Source organism: Ipomoea triloba, chromosome 15 (genome assembly GCF_003576645.1).
Source record: "Ipomoea triloba cultivar NCNSP0323 chromosome 15, ASM357664v1".
Taxonomy (NCBI): Eukaryota; Viridiplantae; Streptophyta; class Magnoliopsida; order Solanales; family Convolvulaceae; genus Ipomoea; species Ipomoea triloba.
This window is the reverse complement of record NC_044930.1, coordinates 1,161,353-1,174,295: the sequence shown is the minus strand read 5'-3', so window position 1 is coordinate 1,174,295 and position 12,943 is coordinate 1,161,353. Positions and strand designations below refer to the sequence as shown.

The 12,943-nt window shown below is 35.9% G+C and overlaps 1 protein-coding gene across 1 annotated transcript; it reads right to left on the bottom strand.

Annotated features, from left to right (window-relative positions):
• Positions 1-474: 474 nt before the first annotated feature.
• Positions 475-3,930, bottom strand: LOC116006017 (protein SMAX1-LIKE 3). Its single transcript, XM_031246260.1, has 3 exons — positions 2,606-3,930; positions 1,881-2,136; positions 475-1,691 (listed from the first exon to the last, which is right to left on the bottom strand). The coding sequence occupies exons 1-3, from the start codon at positions 3,781-3,783 to the stop codon at positions 588-590; spliced, it is 2,538 nt and encodes an 845-aa protein (XP_031102120.1). The 5' UTR covers positions 3,784-3,930; the 3' UTR covers positions 475-587.
• Positions 3,931-12,943: the final 9,013 nt, after the last annotated feature.

The window sequence follows — 12,943 nt, the reverse complement described above, 5'->3', positions numbered from 1 at the left end:
ATTATATACTGTTTACTTCTTTTTTGTATTGTATTATAACTATTTTTTTTTTCACTAGAGCACTTTTTTAAATGCATTCTCATGAGCATTGATCCAATATTATGCAACAAGAAATTGTATATTTGTATGTAATACACATTTTCATTATTTTATATATTTTATCCTTAACATATATCTTAAATTAGTGTTGTTATTGAAAGGTTAGTGCATGCCAAGTGAAATTGAACACGCATTTTAGATGAAACTTACATTTCGATCTTAATGAAAAAATTAAAGAAACACAAGGAGACTATAGAATGTCAAATTTGAGACCTTATCTTTATCAAATCAATTCAACTAGGGTTGTTTTAAGGTATTTTCTAGGACAATTAGGAAAAAAGAAAAGTAGAATCATTAATTCAATTGAGGCAAAATAATAATAATAATAATAATAATAATAATAATAATACACCAAATTACTTGCTCATATTTTCCTCCATTTTTTGGTGGATATTTTAGCTATACGGATTTGTAGAAAAACTCCATATATCCATTTGATGTTAATGAAGAAAACGTAACAAAAACTTGTGAACATGAATCATAATATATCATACAAAGATTATATCTTCTTCCTCATGATGATTCTGGATTTTGAAGGTAACGCATCTATCAACGCTTTCAACAAGCCCTAAATTATCAATCCCATCTCCTCCACCACAATCATCTTCTTCAACTAACCTCTCATGATCGTCAGTAATGGAGATATTCAAGTCCAAAAACCCGCAAGAACTCGTGGTTTCCTCCCCGCCGGACGACGACGTCCCCTTCTCTTCCTTGTCGTCGGAAAACGCGTTTTCCGACGAGGATTTCTGCTTAACCGGCGGGGAGCAAGCTCTGGACCGAGAACTGAAGCTCTCGCAGCTCAAGATGATAATGGCGTCGCTGAAACTCAATTCCTCGCCATTGAAACTTATCTTTCCTCTCTGGATTGCCTTTTTGAGTTGCAATTGGGAACAATAGTCCACTTGTTCCACATCTTCCACCATGAAAACGCGGTGGGGGTTAGTTATAACCGCCCGAGAAAACCGCTCGATATAGCTGGAGCTCTGCTCGTCTCGCGTTCTCTTGTGCCGGAAATCCTCCGATGAGGACGAGAAGGCGCTGAGGGCGATGGAGATTAGATTTGAGGGTGAGCCAAACACGGCCTTAGCTAATTCTCTCGCGATTTTCTCCTTGGCCTGAACATCGCCGCCTTTGAAGAACAGCCACGTCTCTTCTTTGACGTCGTCGTTTCTTGATTTCTCCTTTCTCTTCACAATCCCCGACCGGCACTGCAAAACCGTCGCCGCGATTTCCGGGATGATGTCCTTCTGCCACGGCACTTTTTCCTCCAATGCGTTGCACAGAATGTTGAGATTCTCCGCGCTCAGCTCCTTGAACTTTGGGACGTAGTATTCGGTTTCCATTGAAGAAGCCGGAGTGGAACTGGAATTGGGATTGGGGTTAGCCCAAAATAATCCTGTTTTTGCAGGATTATTCATGTTCTCAGGAATGTACATTCGAAAACTAGGGTATTGTTGATCGTATGAGAAGAAAGAAGAAGAGGAAGATGATGGGGGTGGGAACGTTAAGTTTCTCTCTAGTAATGGTTTGTGTTCTGAACTGCAAATCGAATTCCATTTCTTGCACAGCTCTTTCACTGAAACACAGTTCTGAAGAAAAAAAAAACCACTTCAGATCATAATACTGAACTCAATTCTCGAACAGCCAAGGCAGAATGCCACATTTAGATGGCAGGATGTTGGACTGACTCTCTGAGTCGCGGCCCAACAGCCGTCATATATAATAAGTGGATTACTAGTGAATTGACTGATAAAGCTTGTTTTTTTATTAAGAAGTACCTGATCATGAGTGGTGCTATGGAGCCTTATGCTTTCATCTCTAAGCCAAGGAGGGAGGCTAGACAATGTGGATTCACTCATGGAATGGGTTTTCTGTAAGCTCAAAGCTTCAACTTCAAACTTGGCTGAACAATCAGCACAGCAGTTTAGCTGCTTCTCCTCATTATTATTATTATCATCACCATTTTCAAGAACCATCCAAGAAGATCCATTATTTTCTGATGATTTCTTGTTTCTGTGTTCAGCAATGGGATCACTGAATGGAAAGATCAAGATCAGATCAGTTGGATTCAACTATTCAAGAATGAATCATGATTTGGGAGTACTATACAGTGGAAAGGGAATAGTAGAGAATTAATTAATTAAATTATTATGTTATGAAAATTAGAAAGCTAAGGGAAAAAGAAAAAGTCATGGTCTGCAGGCACACCAAACAACTATGAAGAACAACAAAAACAAGAAAGAGGTAGTAGTAGTCTTTTGAGGCAGAATAGATGCATATTGAAATATGAAAGCAACTACAACTTCTACTTTTTCTCTTAACTTTTTCTTTATCAAGTATATTTTTTCTTTCTTTCTGCACTAAATCTTTTGCCAGTAACAAATGACAACTTTATTTCCTTATACTTGCGTAACAGTCAGGGCAGGATGCTGGATGGGTTCAGCTCTCCGAGCCAACGCCCAACAAAAATCTTTGATTGAAGTAAAAGCAAGAGAAATTTTACCTTTCAGAAGGGTTGAGGCTCAAGCCCAGACTTCCAGCAGGCACAGTGATAGGATGCAGGCCCCAAACAGACTCCAATGAGTGGTGCCCAGTTTTGCACCTCATGAAAGTCTGAAAAGTTGCAATTCCCAGAAGCCAAAGCATTCCATGCTCACCAAAACTGCAGATTAGTCTCCCAATCTCCATGATCATATGCTCCACAGAACAGTAGCCCCCTATTATTCTGCCATGACTCCCAGAACTAGCCTTATAATCAGTGATCCATTTGAGATCTCCCAGGTACAAAACAACCCCTTTTGACACCAAACTCTTAACAAGGCAACTTAACTCCCCAATCTTTTGCTCAACCTCTTCTCTCCTGTTATTGGCAAACCCAGAAAGAGGGACACTGATGAACTTGACTTCTCTCAGAGGCTCACCCACATCTCCATTGTCAACTCTCTCTCTCACTCCTTTGACCACAGCTTCTAAACTGGGAAGACACTCACCCACCACCACAATACTCCTCCTCCTCCTATTCATCATGCAGTTCACCACACTCATCACATCTTCATTCTTAGCTAATAATAGGGATGAAGATGGAGAAGACTGGGAAAGAAACAGGCTAGTACTAGTCCTAGTCTTAGTGTTTTCTTTAGGGTTTGAAGAAGGAGGAGGAGGAGAAGAAAGTTCTAGAGAAACTGCTTGCTCAACATTACTCTTAACCTGAACACTAGAAAACCCAGCCTCCCTCATAACCCTACTCACACTAGGGTCATCCAAAATGGAGATGATCAGCTGCTCCACCTCAATCTTCACGGCCAGAACCGGCTGCTGTTGGCTCTCTATCGACCCGCGTCTCTGGTGCGCCTGGGCGCGCTTGAAGGCGGCCCCGAGGGCGTTGGAAATGGAAGGGCTCTGGCTCTGAGGTCCGAACATGGGGCTAGAAGAGGAAGCGGGGAGGCGGTTGAGCGCAACATTGAAGCAAAGCTCCAAAGCTTTGCATTGGAGAGGGTGAGAATGGGATTGCAGGCAAGCGCGGCGAAGAAGGCCGGTTGGAGAGGCGAGCATGGTGTTTGCCACGTGGAGAGGGGTGACCTGAGCGTGGCCGCGCCGCCTAGCAAGCGCCATGGCTTGTTTTACCACGGTTGCAGCCTCTGGGGTTAGGGTTTGCTGCACTGTACACCCTCCTGTTCTCATGATGATGATGATGTTTTCAGTTCAAAAATATAAACAACGAAAACTAACCAGAGATAATTAATTGAGAAGCTAAGAGTGGGAAAGAAATATTGGTTTCATGGGTGGAGGGTTTGTTGTATGGAGATTGGAGGGTATGAAGAATGCCAAATTGTGTGGAAAGAGGGGGAGAAAGAGAGGGAGAAAGACTATAAGAAGAGGTGGGGGTGAGGGGGTAGGGGGTAGGGGGAGGACCTGTTCTTTTCTTGAGGGTGAGGTAAAATTTTGGGGTCCAAAGAGGGATTTTGTAGTGGAAAGTGGAATGCATGTGCTGACTAGGAGGAGGAAGGAATGCACCAGAATCAAAGGTGCCTTACCTTTACTCTCATAATACATAATGCCTGTAAATACAAATCGTCATCCTATTGGGTGGGGCTCATAGAGCTAAGTTTAACATCTTATTTTTAGTTTTTTGATTACGAGGCGATCGATCAACACAACTACAAAACAAAGGAAATAATAATCTAAATATTAAAAAAGGATGAGACAGGGTAATTGTCCTTGCATTAAAATTTGAATCCTTTACAATGTGTTAATGTGACCCAGAGGTATTTATACAAGAATAATGTGCCTTTGGAAGGAAAGCAAGAAAAACTTAACAAATTTAAACTTAAAGAAGGTTGCATAAACAGCCATAATTGCTATCTAATATAGAATAGGCCGGAAAGTATCCGGCCAAATCAGAAAAAGATCCTCAGCGAACCTTACTTTGCCGCTTCTGAGTGTCACACCCGATTAGGCACCATAACCAGATTGCCGTGTCTGCCTACATCAGGTGGACTAGCGGAATTCCGGACTCGGCCCGTCTACTGGTAAAGGCGGTCCAGTTATGGGCTCTTGATACCTTGGGCTCTCCACACAAGGTACCATACTCGGGATATCCATCAATGACATCAACTATTATGCAAGTATAAGGAAATAAAGTTATAACTTAAACCTAATGATACTCACTTAATCCTGACAAATGGTATTAAACTATAAGAATAGGTCACAAATTTTAAATAAGACATCAAGATAATGAAAACTCTCGAGGTAACTCTTTTTGTAAATACAAATAAAGCTAGTTATCTGATCTTGAAGACAAGCAATATAATATGGAAGTGGAACACTGCCTTCCATGCAAAGCATATATTGAATTGGCTAGTATTTTATTATTAATTATTATTTTTAACTCTTATTACTGGATGGAAGAAACTTTAGATTTGATTAGATATATCAACACATACACAGCACCTATGAACGTGGAACAACAAATCTTGTTCTAAATCCGATCCATAGTTAGCCTCTCATCAGTGGTCAAACCATTTTACAGAATTAGGCAAAAAGATATAATAAGGATCAAAGTGGAGCTGTCTAACTTAGATTAGACACACCTTTTTCCATAATCTCCTTAACAATCAAATTCAACTTTTCACTCCAAATATCTTCAATTTGCAACTATTCAATATTGCAACTTGCATTGAAGATTAACTATTTTCACTCCATATGTAGTGATGCCCCAGCTAGCCACTAGTTTACAGATGAACACATACATAATATCATACATTACTATTGGGCGGCCGATTAGATAACTGAGTTCATCATCCTACTAACTAAATGTGTTGTTGACTGTTACACAAGTAAATATAAGCGCAAAACACGCAGATCTGCGTGTCCACTTTCTCTTTTTCTATCTTGCGAGACCCACAAAAAATTCATTCTTGCAGAATGACCTTACATTTTCTCTCTCCTCTACATCATCTATGCTTTTCTCAAAAATGGTGAAAAAATCACTAATGTGGTTAGCCTTATATTTATATAACAGTCAACAACACCTCTTAATGATAGAATGCTGAACACGACATGTAAGATTCCGCCCAACAATTTTCAATTTAAGAGCTTGACTTATGTTACATGCATATATATGTTAGTGGAACAAGTGAATCTTCCTGTTCCTTTATTTTGTTTTCTTTCAAGATTGGAGAGTTTGTGGGGATAAATTTACTTTGTTTTGCCCATGCCTTGTTAGGTTTGTGGTCTCATTCTTCAGCGTGGCATTTGGCATAGAAAGTAGAGCAATCCTATCGGCATTATCTTGGTAACTCCAACAGAGAATCCCAATTAAAATCACCCCATTAAATAATAACTCCAAAACACATTTATATATTTATGAATTACATATAAATATACTTGTGCACAGCAAACTAGAGATCTTCCTTTTAACCCTCAATCATCTTGTGCTTTTGCTGGTGTTCCACAACAATCCCACCTGGCAAATCACTATGTACTGATGAAAACACTTTTAGTCTTAAATGTCTCTCCTTGAACATAAAGCTATTCAAAAGAGGCAAAAACAACATTGTATTTTGACAAAGAAATTAAAGTGGTTTAAGGCTAGGAGTAGTGGGGATGGATGAATGATAGATCTCCCAATGATGGGAGTTGAAGAAATTTGTCTCAAGTTTTTTTTTTTATTTTTTTATTTTTTTTGTTTTTAGAACAAAATTTCTTAATTAATATTTTTGGCAATATGTTAGTTGTTTGAGAATGACAATGGAGAAGCTCAAATCCTAAACTCTAGGAATGTTTCATATGGGGACCCAAAGGTTGTGAGCATCTAATGACTTTACATGAGTATGTAAGTGACATGACTAGGGAACTAGGGCCATTTCCACTCTTAGGGAATGTCTCCATATTCCAATCCTTCTTCCTCTTTATGCATGTCATCTTAATATACCTCAACAAGTCACTCTCTAATTATATATTATTAAGAAAATTTTGCTTTTTAATCTCTCAATGCAGCACTACTAGTTATTCTATTTTCTGCAGTCTTTTAGCCGTTACAAAATATACTCCTATATCTACAAAACTGCTGCGATTTTCATCGCTTGGCCAACAAAACCATGAACTTCCGCCAAGATTAGACTCATGTTTCATGCCTTATTAGCAAGCCTTTTTGGAAAAATCGCATATCACTAGATGTATTTTTTTATTTTTTTTTTGCTAATGGAAGTTCACAAATTTATTGGTGTAGAGGGACAAATTGCAACTTTTTTTTATAAAGTTAAAAGTGTATTCTACAACGACCGGAAGATATTGACCAAAACAACTAGAACGGCATAATTGAGAGATTAAAAACACATCTTTTTCTCTATATTATTTGCTATATATAGTAAATTTCAATACGTAAGTGTTAAATTTTTAGTATAAATATATAATTTGTGTTAACTGTCACGACTTCTTATACATATTAATTAGTTATTTATAATCATGCAATATAAAAATGATGGGTGTATCTACACACATATACATGAGGGTGGGCTGGCATGTGATGAAAAGTAATACAAACCACAAAGTGTACCTGATATAGTAAATGGTCCAAGCTAAGCTAAGAAACTACATGCCACAAGCTATTGTATTTATCTTTATCTTCTTTCAAAAGGGGGGTATAATTCTCACTTCTAAGTCCCCAGTCAAAAAGCTTCTCTCCTATCTTTGATGGCCTAAAAAGACATACAAAGGGCACAATTCATTTTTGAATCCAAAGTATTCTTGGAAACAAGAAAAGTGGTTGGTGTGTAGTGTTTGAATGAAAGCAAGGAACATGTAACATTCTTCTTTAATTTAGCAGATATATAATACAACCAAATGTAGCCCATACAACTCTTTCACATAACCCATGACTCTTGTGTATAAATATTTATCTTGCTTAAACAGAGAGCAAAGGCATAACTGTACAAAAAGTCACCTTAACTGTTTGTTGTTAATTAGTTCTTGCCTAGGGTTGGGGCCATGCACTTCAAAAAGAATTTATAAGTATCCTAACAATACTATATATATACCTTCTTTTGTTTATAGTCTAACATTTCATTCTTATTTTTCATTCGTAGCCCGCCAATCTCGCTATATATAGTGAACTTTTGCGTTGATTGGATGACATCATAAGCGAGTTTTTGAATTAGCAGTTAGACTCCTTTAGATGGTCTCTTTGATAGCAGATTGTGCAGGTGTGACTTGACTCTTGTAACTTTTTCTTTTTGTGTTTTTTCGAGTATAAAAATAAAGTATTGTATAGATTGCCCTGAAATAGGTGGTCAAGTTGGTGTGCCATGACTCTTGTATTTGAAGATCAGGAGTTCGATTCTTACCAATACACTCTCGGCCAAATCCTTCACACAAGATATATAGTGAGATAGTTTACCCAATATATACTCTCGAGTGAATGTAGATTTTTCTCGTCGTTGATACATTTATAATATTTTGTCGAGGCGCAGTGTGATTTAATTTGTGTCAAAGAATAAAAGCTTAAAGCTACCTATGGTTATCTATCTTTTCTCTTCTTTCACCATCAATCACTTTAAAATATATGTATTTTTTAGGAGAGTAGATCACACCATCCATTAATACATATATACAACACTCCTGGGCTGGTAACAAAGTGTCAAGTAGCTAGTTGTTTTCCTTTTTTTCTCATATATTGCTTAGCTTTAAGTAAAGCATTACATCATAAAGCACAATTAAAAGCAAAATATGGCATTATCTACTCAAAAGGGCACCTCATTTATGCTTTTCTGCCTCAAATACGCGTCTTCCCTACACATCTGGCCATGTGGCTAAAGAAATTTCACATTAATAATATTGCAATCTACTAACTCTCCTATATACATACATGTCCACGTAATCATCGGATCAACCTGCTTTTTTGAGCTGGTTCACTAGTTAAGATGTTTCCCATGAACAATTCTTATATTATAGCATTAAATGTTGCATGTTATTTAAATTCATGTGAACCATAGAAAAATAGTTCAACTCGCGGTTGGAAAATACAAGATTTTTGACCTAAAATTTAGGGTTTTTGGTGATTACCTTTTGGATCACTTTAAATATATGAAAAAGTATATGTTGGTACCTATTATCAACTACTAAAGAAATTTCACTATAATAATATTACAATCAACTCGTATATACATACATGTCCATATAATCATCGGATCAGCTTGCTTTTTTTGAATTAGTTCACTAGTTGAGCTGTTTCCCATGAACAACTCTAAGTATATACATACATGTCCATCCATATACTATGGAATTGTGTTCTCTTGGTGAGTATTTTGTATGTATATACACACACATATATAGGAGGGGGGTGGGGTGGGCGGGCAGGGGAGATTAAAGTTTAAAGGTGAGTAAAGAAAAAAGTTGCTCTTATTTTGACATGACAGCCTTCTTAACGTAAAGGCGATGGAATTACGTACCACAGAGACTGCTTTTCCCAAAAGTTTTGATTATTTTATGTTTTGCATTATTAAGTAATGACCAAAACTATCATGTTTCATGCACTTGCAGACGCTGCAATTATGAGGGTATAAACTGCTAAAGTAGCAGGGTGTTACCCCCCCCCCCCCCCCCCCCCCCNCCCCCAAGAAGTTCTTTCCTCTCTTTCATAGCTTAGCATCTGTTCGGAAATGGTGCTGTTTAGGCTCGACAGAATGTTCCGATTCACTCTCCTTTCAGCAACTAATTCAAATTTAGCTGAGTTATCATGATTTAAATCTTCCCAGATTCTCTGTTTACCAGGGTATGGAGATCTTTGAGTTAGAAATTCAACCTTTTAGGAAGAAAGAATACCCGAGATAAAACTTGCCCTTGTTATTTTAGCCTGCAAATAACTACAGAAGTTAAGTCATCCTTTTTTTTTGAAAACAAGTTAAGTCATCCTAGATTGTCTATAGTTTAATAAATTTAATCCAATAAGACCAGTAGACAGTAAATGGAAAGTCAACTTTAAAACCATAATTGATTCTTCAACCTCACCATTGTATTAACACTAGATTAATTATTTTCAAGAACAAAAAAAAAAAAAAAAAAAAAAAAACTACATCGATTTAACGGAAGTTTGCCGTGGTCTAGTTCGGTAGGCCTATTTTAAAGTGGATAAAGAAAACTAGGAAAGACATGGGCTTATGTAGGTTAGCCCAATATCTACATATATACAAACGTAATAGTCAACTTGGGCATTTTAGTGTAACAAAGCCCACAAGGTTTGGTCTTACAGAAATCCATATTGGGCCTTCTAGAATCTTGGACTAGATTGAAGATTCTTCCATGACAGCAATTAAGACATTTTACGAATGTTGAAAATGTTGGATAAGATTTTTTTTTTTTTTTATCAAATGTTGGATAGATTAGTCTACTCTAAAATTAAGTTTTTTTTTTTTTTGAAAACCTCTAAAATTAAGTTTAGAATATGGTAATTATCTTATGGTTTCTAGCTTAGCATGCAAATCTAAGTCATCTAATTCAAAATAGTTATTTGATTCTCACCAAAGTATTTTGTTATCATGACTATAATAGGTACGTAGGACGAGGGCAGCGGCGGCGGCGGAACGCAGGCACGTGCGTGTGGCCTCCGGGTCAGCACCAAATTTGAAGCATAAAAAAACTTTTTATTGTATTAAAAAAAAAACTTTTTATTGATTTTACATTAAATAGGGATTGAAAATCTTACCCTTCAAACATGTTCTAATATAATTGAATCTTAGAATTATTCGGATGTTTGGTATCCAATTCTGTCACAGAGTAAAATTTAAGAAGTAAAATTTGAAAATATATATAGTAGAACTGATTGTAAATAATAAACCGTTGAAGTAGGTGCAGTGTTTAAGATGGATAAAGCATTATTCTCAAAAAAAAAGATGGATAAAGCATGATGAGAGGGTGAGACGGGATTTCCGAGAGGTTGATTTGTGTGTGTTTATGAGAAGAAAAAATGATAACAAAGCACATTACGTCAATCTATCTATCTATCTATCTATCAGTCATATTGCATAAATCAAGCAAGAAGCACAATCATTACAATGTCAGCACCAAAGTATAATTACACGTACTGCCATTTCTATCAAACTTCTATCCATCTATCTCTCACTCTCTTTCACCTTTTCCAACCTTAATTACCCGACTAAACATACCCCCATCCCATCCCTCTTCCTTCCATCTTCTTGTCTTTCAAATTTTGTTGCTCCAATGTACACATTTCAATCTATACTTCATAACAAGATAACAGAAATCGCGACATACTCAGCAAGCTTGACTATTTGTATTTCAGTAAGTTTTATCACAAACTTGAGCGGTGTGATTAAATAGAAGAGACTATCTATCCTTAATCAAAGATCAAGATTCAATCATTGTCTTTGGAAAGCCTTAAATCTCCAAGTCAGCTCTCTCATTCAATAGAGGTACTTATAATATAGTGAGAGAATTAACTACTATGTCTGAAGGTGAAAAACTTGGGCTACATCCAAAAAAATATTTAAATTAATGCGGAGTAATAATAATAAACCCCAAAAATAGTCTTTAAAGGAGAGGAAGTGTAAGGAAAATTGAAAAAGAAGAAACTATAGCTATATTTTCAAGCCTCAAACAAATAAAGGTCCGTTTTAAACAGGCCCATTATCCCCTTGGCTTCACTACTAAATTTAATTTATTTTGTCCCATGCTTTACTACTATTATTATTATTATTATTATTATTATTATTATTTTACTGAACAGTGAAATTCGTAATTACTATACAAATTTATAATCACTATAAAAATGTGTACATTAGATAAATGCAAACTCTAACATAACAACTTATAAATCAAATACAAAATTGTGTATATAATAAATTCAACTGTGTACTAAAATGATCCGTGTAATAGACACAACCGTTACCACAAACGTTTCATTATTTTTGGACAATGCATAAGAGCGTAAAAATAGATTAATTTAGACCCACTTGCACTTTGGTGGGACCATATGATTACTAACTAATTTAATTAAATTATATGTATTTATTATTACTTAATTAAAAAAGATATTACCAACTGTATTAAACAACTCAAGTGGTGCACTCCCAAAGGATAGGAGAATGGAGACTTTTATGCGCGAGTTGCATGCGATAATAAACAACTTATTAATCATTTGGAAGGTAGCTAATTAAGTGCATTCCATGTTCTAAGAAATACTCCGTAACTATCTAGTCCGAGCATAAAAACATGATTTTTATACTTGAATTCTCGTATTTAGGCTTGAGGGAGTATGTGGAAAGACTTCATAAAAAAGAAAATTAAAAGGTGTATGTTGCCTATATGGGTAATTCTGTTGATTCTCATGTGATAGATTATGCGTAAAGATCTATATTTAATAATTGTGGTTACACCAAATATAGTGAGCTTTACGTGGACACCAACCACAGATTCTCTTATCAGAAGTAAATTTTACTTAATCAAAAAAAACTCATAATTGATAAGCGAACTGCTAACACTTAGCAATCTATCTTAGGTTGCAAATGTAATCTTTTGTTTTCATGAATGGAGAAAAACATAAACCATATTTTGTTTTCTTGGTATAGAACAACCCATATAAGTTGACTTAGAAGTTAGAAAGCAAGTAGCAAAAAATATAGTATTTCTTAATAATCAAGTTGATAAGTGGATGGTTCACGTAATCATATCCTAAGTACGACGGCAATATTTGCAAAATCTTATGCGAAGGTCTATCCTTCAATTCTTTATATCCTTTAAAGTTTATATATACATATATGTGATCCAACATTCCATCTAGAGACAAATTTGTCGAGATTACTAAATAATATTTTGACAACAATGTTTTTTTTTTAATTAGATCTTTTAACACCGGTGGTTAGAATCTACCCAAAAACTTAATTCACTCAAATTGTGACAACTAACCTTTATTGGCGGTTAATATTACCAACTACTTGCAATGAGTAATTGTTGAGCAGTAGTTTGTAAAGTCAAGTTTATTATCCAACTATATTTTGACTGCTACATAAATATAAGAAAATAAAGTTATAATTTTGCTATTAGTACTAGTATAATTATATATTTTTTGCCAAAGACGTTGTGGTCAAGCGGCATGTAGTGACTTTTTTAAATGGGAGATCATGAATTTGAGTCTCAGTAGGGCGATATTGACTCGTTGGACTTCAATAGGTTGAGAAAATATATATGAATAGATATTACCGAGATTACAAAAGTGTTTGATTTGTGCAATTGATGATGGTAAAGGAAACAAATCCCTAAAATCTTCTAACTGACTGAACGACTAATATGGCCAGAAATCAAACATTAACTTTGTAACCCATTTCGT